The 14,077-nt window shown below is 34.0% G+C and overlaps 1 protein-coding gene across 1 annotated transcript; it reads right to left on the bottom strand.

The window, feature by feature from the left end:
• Positions 1-9,909: 9,909 nt before the first annotated feature.
• LOC115975026 (eugenol synthase 1-like) lies at positions 9,910-12,607 on the bottom strand. Its single transcript, XM_031095655.1, has 5 exons — positions 12,393-12,607; positions 12,169-12,303; positions 11,266-11,494; positions 10,940-11,143; positions 9,910-10,243 (listed from the first exon to the last, which is right to left on the bottom strand). The coding sequence occupies exons 1-5, from the start codon at positions 12,585-12,587 to the stop codon at positions 10,044-10,046; spliced, it is 963 nt and encodes a 320-aa protein (XP_030951515.1). The 5' UTR covers positions 12,588-12,607; the 3' UTR covers positions 9,910-10,043.
• Between the last annotated feature and the right edge of the window lie 1,470 nt (positions 12,608-14,077).

Here is a 14,077-nt window from a genome sequence, read left to right as displayed (position 1 = left end):
ATATATAGATTATATGTATAAAATATTTGTTTTATTAGTTTGATTTACACCTAAAAGTATTTTTGCACCCCTGATCACATCCCAATTCAAAACCAAATAAAAACATAGATCAGTACATCTCAAAACCAAAAACAACACAGAATACTCTCACTTTCTCTCTTTGATTTGATTTCTAATTTCATTCTCATGAATCTCATCTCTTTTTATTTTTTTTTATTTTTTATTTAACTATCTAAATCAGTATCTCTCTTTATTATAAATTTATATTATATGTAGAGTCCCGATTTGTGGCCCAAACCCAAAGGATATGGGATCTCGGTCCAATGAGCCCAATACAATAAATATGTAGAGAATGGGTCGAAAAACTAGGTCCTAACGAATTGAACAATGGCTAATATGGAATTAAATGACAATCAGGTACAAACAAGATACATTGGTATCAATAGATTTTCAGTTTGAGGATGCTATAATTATGTATGTTGATCACACTTAAATCCATAGATAATTTTGATTACTACAGTGTTCTCTTTCCCTTTTTTCCGATCCCTCATCCATGAAGAGTCTTTCATCTTATATATCCTTCTTTGGATCATCTTCACCCTCTATTTGTTGATCATCCGAACCCTTACTTGAGTACCTGTCCCATCAGACACCTTCTCTAGTTTTCTGTGAGTTGTGATAGTCAAGGTAATACTGTTCAGAGGTCTTCTTCACATAAATGTGGCCAGAAAAGTAGCTGTAGTGCATTTAATGCAGTGGTGACAACTTTTCCTTAGATATTTTTAGGTTTCCTTCCTTCTCATATGTTTCTGAAGCACGTTTCTATCATTGAAACTTCTTGGAGGATTACGCTAACAAATGGAGTACATCTTGTGAATTGTATTCATCATATCCGAGGAGGAGTTCATTCTCGAACAACCTCTCACCTGTTCCCCATTTTTGAGACTTTAATTGGGAACGTTTAACAACTACTTGCTTCTCCTCGGATCTATCAATCTCCTCGGATAAGGCTCAAGGCCTAATATACTATTTTAGGCCCTTGTTCCTACATTATATATGTGCGTAATACTGATTGTATACATTTATTTATTTTGTCATAATATTATTTGTGTGAATTGTGATGTGTGTGAAAGTGTGTGTATATATTATAAATATAATATAACTTTATATAATTTAATAATTAAAAAATACAGAGAATTTGTTACATGTGTGTATATTGTTAAAAAAAAATGATGTTTCAAGTATTTAATTGATTAGGTAGATACTTAGTATATTATTTATGTATAAATGAATGTGGCTATATGGGTCGATAATTAATACAATGCCAATGGGTTTAGTTTTATCATTTAGGGCATGTTTGGTAAACTGTAACAGTAATTATATAGGAATATGAATAGATATTACAAGGAATATAAAATGTTGTAATGTAATGGTTATTACTATTTATTTGTTTGATGACAACACAATAATAGAACCCTGAAGACAATGGAATAAAAGCATTTTAAATCAAAGTTACGATATATTTTAGGAAATATCTTACTTATATAATTATATTTCTTAAAAAATAATATTTTTTAAATTTGAAAGAGAGATTAGTTATTTTTTATGATTTTTATTTTCATAATTGTTATGTGCATATGGAAAGTTTGTTTATTTAGAAATATATTAATTGTAGAAATTAATACACTTACTAAGGAATATCTATTACATCCTTTTTTAGAGATAAATAGCTATTCCTCATTTTAAAGAATAACTATTCATAAAGAATGAATATTCCCTGTAATAAAAACATAACTACACTACTGAATAACTAAACCATAGGAATAAATATTACATTACAATGTCTATTACAGTCTACTAAGTATACCCTTAGTTTAAAATATTTTTTTATAAAAAAAATGAAATATTTTTTATAAAAACAATGACAAATAGGAAATAACAATTGAATAAAAATAAAAATGTTATACAAACTTAAAAAAATAAAATGGTCACACCTATCCACATTAATAATAGATAATGATTGATGATGACAAAATCGTCAATCTAGATGTTCGTCCAGATGAAGGGTGGCCTAATTTCGTCAGCAATCCTACAAAAAACTAGAACGGGAGATCTTGGCTCAGGTGGCCACTGGTGTGGCACCGGTCACTAAGTCTTCGATGGTAAAGTTAGATAAGATTTAGGGTGAAAGGCCAATCTCAAAACTTTGATCTCAATGTGTTTGTTTTTGTACCTTTGCTTGAGATGTGGTTTATATTAAATAGGGCTTTCTCTCTTCTAGCCGTTGGTGTCATTTAATGGGAACTTAAAAGCCTCCTCGTAACATTTCCCTTGTTTAATGAGGGGTTACGGAGACCTCAACGGTTGTTTGTCCAACGGTCCTGCATTCAATGCTTGCTTTAAAGCGCCTTCCCCCGTCCCTCCTGGACGAGGGAAATTATTGGGTTCATCAATAACAATTAATAATGAATTATTATATAACTATTTCAGAATATGAAAACTCTTAAAAGGAAATTGTAAAACTTCACACACACACACACATATATATTTTAAAATACTTCATATATTTGCATTTTTTTTTTACGATAATTTGATAAATTCAAATTCTCTTTTTACTAAATTATTATTAATTTAAGTTTCTTAATAACACCTTAGAAAAACAATTCTGAAAAATAACCTTGAATTCACAATAAAAAAAATAATTTATAATCCACAAAAAAAAAAAAATAGATAAAAACTCTATAAAATTGAATTTGAAATTGTCCCAAAAAGTTGACAAACTTAAAGACCTATTTAAAAGTCCGAAATACTAAGCACGTGTAAAATGATACTATAGCAGGTCGTCAAGATTGGAAGATGGATGAATAGTGCTCACTATAGAAATTTGGTACAATTCGTTTTCGAAACTGACGAACCTGAATCACTGGATACAATCACGTGATTTTCTTTTCGGTCTTTTTTTATTCAAATACTGCAAAAATAATAATAATAATAATAATAATAAATTTAAAGGCAAATTCACGTGCATTGGGCGGAAAAAACAAAAAAAGTCCAAAAAGTTATGTTTTTGGCATTTTGTTATTGGAACCGCGAGGGGGCCGAAAATATGCTCCACATTCTCTATTTTAATGTTAAAAAATTAAACATTTTAGGTAATGGTCCTCTTTTATTTATTTATTTTTTTTGAGAGAGAGTTTTAACCTATGACATTCATTCTTGATGATAGTTATTTATCATCAGATCAAGACACCAATTAGTTTTTGGTGTAGGCGGAAATTAAATCACAAATCTCTTATTCAACTGTTAGAGACTTTACCTATAAGGACACGATTCGTAAAGACCCGTAACAGTGTTGGGTTCGTACGGAAAAAGGCCCAAACAATATCATTTGTAGAGCGTGGGTTTGAAAGGTTAGGTCTTGGTCACCAAACGGTGAGTTTTTCGTGGTGTTCATACATGATTAAGTCATTTTCACCCTAGGAGTCTTTCTCTTAGAGGCGAGCTGGGAGGCTCTGGTTTTTGGCCATTTTTCCCAGCCCCTTCTTCGGATTGCTTACTTTTCCTTTTATACTAGCCTGTGTTCCTTATCCTTCGTCCGCGTGTAGGATCGGCATTCCAAGACTGATACTTGTCCCATCAGCCCATACCTAGAGTGGTTGGGGGTGGTTGTAAAAGCTGGAGAGTATGGCTCTGTCAGGTGCAGAGTATTGAATGGCAGTAAGAGCAGCTTTCCCTGGTCGTTATATTTTCCAGCATACCCTTTTCTATTGACACAGATATTTTAGATTTTTTCTCAAGTTGTTTCTATATCATTTTTGCCCTTCCTTCCTGTGAGATCTCGGACATGCCGAGGACTAAATCGTCCTCGGCTGTGTCCCAAGGCTATTTTGTACTTGTATTACCGATCTTGAGCTATAAAACTTCTCGACTCGGGCCTTAGACCCCAATGAATAAATGGGCCAGGACCACAAACTATTGGGCCCCATAATAACCCCTCAAAATCCTGCTGTCCGACCTCTTAGCTGGAGAGGAGGATTTTGGTAATGCCAAGCCTTTATTATGGCTCGTTTAACTCTGTCTTTCATTAATGCTGGTGTCTCTTTATCTACCCAAGAAACATACCGAACTACGAGACATTCCTATGAATTCATTCACAATGCGTCCCCGCCGTTTGATTATCCGAAATGCGCCTTTAATGACTTCCATTTACGAGACTATTTAAATTCGACGGTTTGTTGACGATGTGGGGAAGTGGAACGGGTACATTCTCGTTTACAGATTTTCTTGGAAATCTGGACAGATTAAATACCCTCCGTTTTGCCCTTCATTTAAGAAGAAAAACAGGAGGCTATTTCTCTTGTACAGAGACCCTTTTCATCCTTCTGAAATCTGAAACCCTTAGCCTCCTTCAGAGTTTACTTTACTCGCTAGTTACACCTTAAATTGTGATACATTCGAGATAGGAGTAAGTAATGAAGGAACCATACCCCTCCCAGAAACACCATATTCTTATGAAACTCAAAATGGCTCGGTCAGGGCAGGGATGGTGGAGACTCAAGATCCTTCTTACCTTCCTTTCAGCCAAAATCCGAAGCAGGGGTTCGTCATGTCAAACTTTCGGCACGACTGAACTGGGGTCACCCATTATCAGTACCAGCCGCTCTCTCATGAGCATAGCTAACATGGCACCAGCGTGTTAGGAGTCAGGACTGACGCAGGGACTAAGTGCCCCTGCTTCTTCCTCTCTTCGTTCACTGGTGCCTCCTTTTGCCTCTCTTTCTTCTCATTCTTTCTCTTCTTCTCCTCCTTCTTTCTCTTCCTCTCCTCCTTCTTCTTCTGAAGAAGGTCCTCCTCTCAATATGGGCGCTACTGGGGCAGAGTTTGGAAGGATTTCGGAGACGAGTTTAAAAAGACATCTGACTGTTTATTTGTCATATTGTTGTTGTTGTTGTTGTTTTTTTTTTTGTTTTTTTTATTTTTTTTTATTTTTGTAATCCACCTTCTGTATAGGCTTGTTTAAGCCATTCTTTGTACGTTGTAATATCTCTTTATATTAATAAAAGTCGTTATTGCTTTATTTCACATGTTCTATCTCTTTATTTTTGAAATGGTTACGCCGTGAATAGATATACTATTTTGTGAATTCTTTTTATTTTTACACTTTGACCGACGTCTAGGACCGAAATCTCAGTTAATAAAAAGATCTTACTCTGTGTTTATTGAAACTATCCAACTTAATAATACTGAATCGAACAAATGATACTTAGGGCTAAAACCCATATTAAGAAGAAAAAGACAAGATATTATGATGAGCTTATTGGGGCGGTCTAGCACAATACCGCCGACCTGAGAGCACAATACTTAGGACCGAGATCCCTTATCAAGGAAAAAGGTACTATTATGAACTTACGAGTGCTGTTCGGCACAATAATACTGACTTGAACAAATGATACTTAAGGTCAAAACTCTTGCTAAGGAAAAGATATTATCATGAATTTAATAGAGTTTTCTGGCACAATAATGCCGACCTGAGAAAACAACACTTACCCCAAAATAGCCGAGATGACAACTGAATGCTCGGTGCGGTGTAGGAGGTAATCATCCGAAAACATATAACCCAAAAATGAACAGCCCCTCCAGGTTGTTGAGTAATAGGGTGTTTCACCATCTTCCTAACAACTTTCATAGCCTTAACCTTTTTCTGGTATTTGAGTCGAGGATTGAGCAACTTAAAATTTTTATTAAGTAGCCGACCTTTCCATAGGTTTGAGTCCGAGGACCATGCAATACCTTGGTTCTGTCCAAAACTTGATAGATATTGATAAGTAGTTGGTTTCCTCATAGGTTTGAGTCCGAGGACCATGCAATACCTTGTTCTGTCCAAAACTTGATTTTTCTTCCAAGTAGTTGGTTCCCCATAGGTTTGAGTCCGAGGACCATGCAATACCTTGGTTCTGTCCAAAACTTGATTTTTCTTCCAAGTAGTTGGTTTCCCCATAGGTTTGAATCCGAGGACCATGCAATACCTTGGTTCTGTCCAAAATTTGATTTTCTTCCAAGTAGTTGGTTTCCCCATAGGTTTGAGTCCGAGGACCATGCAATACCTTGGTTCTGTCTAAAACTTGATAGATATTGATAAGTAGTTGGTTTCCCCATAGGTTTGAGTCCGAGGACCATGCAATACCTTGGTTTTGTCCAAAACTTGATAGATATTGATAAATAGTTGGTTTCCCCATAGGTTTGAGTCCGAGGACCATGCAATACCTTGGTTCTGTCCAAAACTTGAATTTTCTTCCAAGTAGTTGGTTTCCCCATAAGTTTGAGTCTGAGGACCATGCAATACCTTGGTTTCTTCCAAGTAGTTGGTTTCCCCATAGATTTGAGTCCGAGGACCATGCAATACCTTGGTTCTGTCCAAAACTCAGTTTTTCTTCCAAGTAGTTGGTTTCCCTATAGGTTTGAGTCCGAGGACCATGCAATACCTTGGTTCTGTCCAAAACTCAGTTTTTCTTCCAAGTAGTTGGTTTCCCCATAGGTTTGAGTCCGAGGACCATGCAATACCTTGGTTCTGTCCAAAACTTAGTTTTTCTTTCAAGTAGTTGGTTTCCCCATGGGTTTGAGTTCGAGAATCATGCAATACCTTGGTTCTGTCCAAAACTCAGTTTTTCTACCAAGTAGTTGGTTTCCCCATAGGTTTAAGTCCAAGGACCATGCAATACCTTGGTTCTGTCAAAAACTCAATAGATATTGATAAGTAGTTGGTTTCCCCATAGGTTTGAGTCCAAGGACCATGCAATACCTTGGTTCTGTCCAAAACTTGATTTTTCTTCCAAGTAGTTGGTTTCCCCATAGGTTTGAGTTCGAGAACCATGCAATACCTTGGTTCTGTCCAAAACTTGATTTTGATAAGTAGATGGGGGAATTAACCCCTTGGCCATGGCATGAGACCTTGGTTTTGGGGGGAATTAGCTTCTCAGCCAAGCCCCTAGAACCATCCGTGCGGCTGACGCTTCAAAACGTAGCCCCTGGTAAAGGAACATAGCCCCTAGTGGAACTTTATACTAGAACACCACAACCGGCTGTTAGAAATGATAAGGGAACTGCCTCGACCTACCGACTATGCCAACACACAAGCCTTTCCCACAGACGGTGCCAATTATAAGGACACGATTCGTAACGACCTGTAACAGTGTTGGGTTCGTACGTAAAAAGGCCCAAACAATATCATTTGTAGAACGTGGGTTTGAAAGGTTAGGCCTTGGTCACCAAACGGTGAGTTTTTCGTGGTGTTCATACATGATTAAGTCATTTTCGCCCTATGAGTCTTTCTCTTGGAGGCGGGCTAGGAGGCTCTGGTTTTTGGCCATTTTTCCCAACCCCTTCTCCGGATTGCTTACTTTTCCTTTTATACTAACCTGTGTTCCTTATCCTTCGTCCACGTGTAGGATCGGCATTCCAAGACTGATACTTGTCCCATCAGCCCATACCCAGAGTGATTGGGGGTGGTTGTAAAAGCTGGAGAGTATGGCTCTGTCAGGTACAGAGTATTGAATGGTAGTAAGGGTAGCTTTCCCTGATCGTTATACTTTCCAGCATACCCTTTTCTATTGACACAGATATTTTAGATTTTTTCCCAAGCTGTTTCTATACCATTTTTGCCCTTCCTTCCTGTGAGATCTCAGACATGCCGAGGATTGAATCGTCCTCGGCTGTGTCCCAAGGCTATTTTGTGCTTGTATTACCGATCCTGGGCTATAAACCTTCTCGGCTCGGGCCTTAAGCCCTAATGAATAAATGGGCCAGGGCCACAAACTATTGGGCCCCACATTACCAGTTGAGCTAACTAGAACCCACATCTTTTATTTTATTTTTAAAAAGTTTAAATATTTTTTAATTTATTGTTGTCTCTTTTATTTTTTTTTATATTAACTTTTTTTTTGGTTATATATAAGTTATTAATTTTAAGAGTATTTAAAGCATAGGTTTGTAAAAATATAGACTAAATTGCAAACTACAAGGGCATTTGGATTTTGCATCCTAAAATTTCAAAATTTAGATTATACCCCTAAAGTTTTTGAGTGTTTGGATTTTACATCCTGACATTTTAGAATTTGGATTTTACCTCTTAAAGTTTGAGAATTTTTGAATTTTACATCCTGAATTTTAGAATTTAGAGGTGTAAAATTCAAACACACCTAAACTTTAAAGGGTAAAATCCAAACATCCCCAAATTTCAAGAGGTAAAATCCAAATTATAAAACTCCAGGGTGTAAAATCCAAACACCACCAAATTTTAAGGATGTAGTTTGCAAAATATATAAGTAAATCTCTTTTGCAAATGATTTTTTTTTTTCCAAATATAAATTTATACGCATTTATATTGAGAGAGTTAAGCTTACCAAAAGACAATGATACATTTGGCTTGGCCTCCCTTGGGAAAATTTTATGTCTCTATCACTGATTGGATTCAAGTTACATCTAGTGTAACTCTAAACAATATTACACCATCCAGGAAAATTTTATGGCTCTACCACTGATTGGATTCAAGTTACACATGGTGTAACTCTAAGCACCACCCAGTAACTTATTATAGAATTCATATTTTAAAAATCTCACCGTTGAATTACATATTCTATATGTGTTTAACAATCATGCCAATTTTCATGCCAATTGAATGTTATTTACCATTTGATCTATAAAATCATCTTTTATGCACTATTTTAAACTACAAAATCTTGAATTTAAAAAATTGATTGATGACATGGCTATTAATTTTTTATTACCTTGAAATTTTGCAAGCATGGAGAATATATGAAGATAATATAATCTAATGGTAAATTTATCAAAATTTGCATCTAATTAAAAAATATTGAGTAGTATAATATTATTTAAAGTTATATTATGTGTAACTTGAATCCAACCCATATATGTGTGTGTGTGTGTGTGTGAGAGAGAGAGAGAGAGAGAGAGAGGATGGGAAACAAAGGACAAGAATAAACTGGGAAAAGGTCAAGAAATAGAAATATTCAGCAAATTTTATTTAAAAGTCATTATGCTGAAACACGAAATACGTACACAAGTGGACAAAGTGCACTATTTGTGTTCAACAACTGCCAACAACAACTTATTCCATGTCTCGCTGGCCTTTCCCTCATTCAAATGCACCAATTGTGGACTTCGGGGGATTAACAAGAAAAATATCAAGAAGTTGATCAGTTGTTGTGTATTCAAGATCCGGATAGAGCCTTGAAGCCTCAATGTCGTCCTCCCCCCAGCTCAAAGTTCATCAACTCACCCTTTATAATTAATATAATATTATTAATTATTGTTATTTTAAAACTTAAGATTTTTGTTATATTTAGGGTGACCTCCTGAAAATATTTTCTAGCTTCACCACTGTCTCAAAAAGAGGATAAGATGATAACAAACTCTTTATTATTATTATTATCATCACTATTTTAAAACTTAAAATTTTTGTTATATTTAAGGTGACCTCCTAGATAACTTTTCTAGCTCCACCGCTGCCTCAAAGAGAGGATAGGATGAGTACAAGGCACTCTTTGTCCAATCCTGTCCTTGCCTCATTGGTAGAAAGCTTATTTAAAATTGTACAAAGAGTATACAATAGGGATATCAGTGACAGGAATTTTGCTATCTTCACCGATGTATGAGTCTTAAGCCCTTGAAATATTCCGCAAATATACATAACATATGCATACTTGCTTGGGCATCACTGGCCATCTTCTCACATTTTTGTCCCTCCCACATGTCGAGAATTTATATGGCTAATTAATTAAAAAAGAAATTATAATATATGGCAAATTAATCTTAGTATGACATGTTGCAAGTTACTTGATTTTTACTTGAAGTTATAAGGGGTGAGATAGTTCTTGGGAGTAAGTCTAGAAATTAAAAACATTCAGCTAATTTTATTTGCAAGTCATTACGCAGAAACACGAAATACAAGTGAACAAAGTGCACTATTTGTGTTCAACAACCGCCAAGAACAACTTATTACATCTCTCTCTCTCTCTCTCTCTCTCTCATTCAAATGCAGCAATTGCGGGCTTCGGGGGATTAACAAGAAAAATATCAAGAAGTTGATCAATTGTTGTGTATTCAAAATCCGGATATAGACTTGAAGCCTCAATGTCGTCCTCCCCTAGCTCAAAGTTCATCAGCTCGCCCTTTGCAAATATGCTGTGAAGGACAGACACTGGAATGTTATTTGGAGCTGGTGTGGCTGCAGCAACGTCCACAAAATAACAGTTATAAGTTAATCAATTAATTAATGAAATCACTATTTAGAAGTGAAATAGATATACGCTTATACGCATATGTAGGAATAAAAGTCATCAGTCCCATTTTATGTTCCACATTTCCACCAATTATAATATACTATGTGTCTAATTTTTTTCCATTTAAATTTTAGTTATTTTATAATAATATATATATATATATATATATGGTATAATTTTTTTTTTTTTTTAATGAGTAATGCTACATGCATAAATTATTTTACAACATTTTTAAAAAATATTGATGTGACCAACCTCTTATTAATTTTTATTTAGGTTCACAATTAATATCATTTTTTTATTTACCAATAATCACTCACCACATCAGCATTTTGTAAAATAGTTTGTATCTTTAGTATTATTCTTTTTTAATTTTAATCTATGGTTTCTACTCTATGATGATTATTTCTATCATTAGGTTAAACATTTTTGGTATAGATGAGAAATAAACCTTAAATCTTTTATTGACAATAAGGAATTTTACCAGTTAAGATAACTGGAATTCACAAATAATATAATACTTAATAATTGTGGGAAAAACATTTACCGGCCATAATTAGTAAATTTATTAATGATGCTGAAATAATGAAATAAATAACAGATAAGAAACACTTTTAAGTGCAAGTGCAGTTCCAACATACTCTCAGAGAGTCGAACCAATTCTTCTTCGGGGACATAAACCCTATTGAAACTCCGACCAGTCTTCTTCTCCCAAAGTGATATCAATTCGAGTTGTGACACAATGTTCTTTGGGGGCCGATAAAGGACAATTCGATTGCATGTTCTAGGGTCATTGGCAACTTTGATAGTGTACAAAGCGATATCTTCTTCATAATTTAGCACCGCTAAACATACATTAGAAATTTCACAAAAGGTGATTAGTACACATAAATTAAGGAGCAAACATAATTTTATCCAATTTAATTTAAGAATGTTTTGGGTAAAAGAAAGTTAATTATAGGCATACCCTTTGCTTTGCCACTTCCATAAACTACAACATCGTCTTTTTTCTCATGTGGACGAAGCAAGTAATTGACAAAATATGCACCAAAACAATTTGCTGACACAAATGTGTAAGGGATCCCAGCTGCTTCTATTACCCTCCTGATCTTTCTCTTTTTATCTAGAAAATCTTCGAAAGGGGGTAGAGGGGTTACCCTGTCCTCTTCGCATCCAAAATCTGATGGAAGGAATCTCTGAGAGGCCATTAGAAAAAAAAATGATTAAGATTGAGTATTTAAGTGTGTGTATATATATATTAAAAAAAAAAACCCTTTGGACTTAAACCATCGAACTAGAATAAATTTGCATCTTTGTGGATCAAATCGCAAAAGGATAGCGTGAGTGGAAAAGTTGTTTTATTGATGCCTTCAACAATTAATTGTTTGAAAGTTATGCAACTTGAAGATGAAAATGTAAAAATATTTTATGGGTGCCGTTAAGACTTTCAGCTCTACTCGAAATGTGTAGGTCATAGTTTTATACACACTTACTGTCATATATGTTATACATACAACATATTTTTTTTAATAATTAAAAAATTACTTGCTTATTTTATGATTCAAAAATATTATAATTAGAAGATATATCATTTTGTAATTATAAGCATAGAATACGTTTCAAACAACTTTGGTGGATAGAGTTTTACTCTGATCTATTACGAGTGATATAAACTATTGATGTGTATCATTTAAACAAATGAAATAATATAATAAGTAAGTCATTTAACTAAAAATACACTAAAATAATTTTATATAAACCGACAAAAACCACAGTACATTGAATTAGAGAAATTTTCCTTTTGAAGGTAAACCTTTACGAAATTGAGCTGGCATAGTCCTCACCAAAACTTCCAAGAGAGAATGGGTACCTTTATATTACCAGCAACTTTGATTGCATCTATGATTTTGAGTTGGTCAAGAACTTGAGGATATGCCAACGTGGAGATAACTATGTCCACTTCCCGAAGTACTGATACAATCTTCTCCTGCTCGTTGAGTTCTCCCTGCATGTCTCAATTGAACATATATATATATATATAGTTCCTTTAATGAATTATTGTTGCTGCTGCTGAGAGAGAGAGAGAGAGATTACTTGGACAATGGTGACACCCATGGACTGCAAATACTTGTGTAGGTCTATTTTGGAAGGAGTTGTTTGTGGGGTGATAGGACGAGCATAAACGTAAGTTGGATGGCCTAAGAAGATGCTTGCCTTCACCATGTAGTTTCCTATGTAGCCAGTTCCCCCAAATACCAGGATCTTGCTCTTCTCATTCTTCATTGCCATTCCTCTCGCTTTATTCTATACTTTCCACTTACTCCTATATCACAGCATGCACTTCTATTAACCTTATAAAAAGCGGCTATGCTTACTGTGCACTAAACGTGTTTGCATTGTACAAGTACTGTAGTGGCAACAGTATTTTGTTTTCGTGAGTCCTTTTTTTTTTAAAAAAATTTTTTGGGTTTGTTTTGTGCTTTTTGTTTTTTTGTCTTTTCCTTCTTCATTATATACAATACTTTTGGTTTAGTTAACCGGTACTGTAGTTATCGTACCTAAAGTTTTTTTTTTTTTTTTTTAATATTTATGTAAGCTGGTATATATATTGTTATACTAATACAATAAATTTCATAATATTTTCACAATTATTGACCAGAATTGTAGCTATAGTGACCTAAATTTTTTTTTTTTCAAAGTAATCGGTTTGTGTTTTAAAAAAAAAAAAAAATTATGTAAGTTGGTATATATATTGTTATACTAACACAATAAAGTGCATGCACTATAGTTACAACAATGCTTTTGGTTTAGTCACTGGCACTCTAGCTACAGTGCCTAAAGTGTTTTTTTTTTAGTAATCGGTTTGTTTTTTTTTTTTCTTTTAAATATTTATATTTATGTAGGTTGATATATATATTGTTATACTAACGCAACAAATTTCACAACATTTTCACAATTATTGACCAGCACTATAACTACAGTGCCTAAAGTTTTATTTTACTTTATGTAAGCTGGTATATATATTGTTATACTGACACAAAAAATTTTACAATATTTTCATAATTATTGAAGTGTCAATTTCTTACAAATCGAAATAAAATAATAAAATATGAGACTATGACTAACCACAATTAAAAATAAATATTTTGATAAAATGTTATAACATTTATTGTATAGTACTTTTACTTTATCGCGAATGCATGTATGCACGGTAGTTACAGTGCTTTTGGTTGAGTGAACTAGCACCGTAACTACTGTATATAAAAGCGTGAATGCGCTAAATTACTGTATTTACACTGATTTGGTTTCCTATGCAGCCAGTTCCCCCAAATACCAGGATCTTGCTCTTCTCATTCTTCATTGCCATTCCTCCCGCTTTATTCTAAACTTTCCAGTTTCCACTTCCTCCTATATCACAGCATGCACCAGGTGATATTTGTCTGTAGGCCACTGCCAGTCTATGAAGCTGTGGGCATGATACTGTCCCATCATCACTTTACTATTGACATTAAAAAAATTATCAATTTATTAGTATTTTTTTTTGATAAGTAAGAAATACTAATAAATGTACACCAAAAAAAAAAAAAAATACTAATAAATTGATTTTTTTTTTAATGTCAACATTATTTCTTTATGTCTTTATATGTAGTTTTATAAACTATCACGTTTGTTTATATATATATATATATATATATATATGTATACACGTTCATCAAAATATATATATATATATATATACACACACTACACATTTTAAAAAAAAAAATTGTTAACAATTA

This window comes from Quercus lobata, chromosome 2 (assembly GCF_001633185.2).
Source record: "Quercus lobata isolate SW786 chromosome 2, ValleyOak3.0 Primary Assembly, whole genome shotgun sequence".
Classification (NCBI taxonomy): Eukaryota; Viridiplantae; Streptophyta; class Magnoliopsida; order Fagales; family Fagaceae; genus Quercus; species Quercus lobata.
This window is presented reverse-complemented; position numbering and strand designations above follow the sequence as displayed.

Bases quoted from the DNA above. Each gene is read 5' to 3' on its own strand.
- LOC115975026 (XM_031095655.1), bottom strand. From the start codon at position 12,587: ATGGCAATGAAGAATGAGAAGAGCAAGATCCTGGTATTTGGGGGAACT. The intron at 11,495-12,168 runs GTACCCATTCTC...ATGGCCTCTCAG, and splicing joins AAGTTGCTGGTAATATAAAG to AGATTCCTTCCATCAGATTT. The intron at 11,144-11,265 runs GTATGCCTATAA...ATGTATGTTTAG, and splicing joins TGGAAGTGGCAAAGCAAAGG to CGGTGCTAAATTATGAAGAA.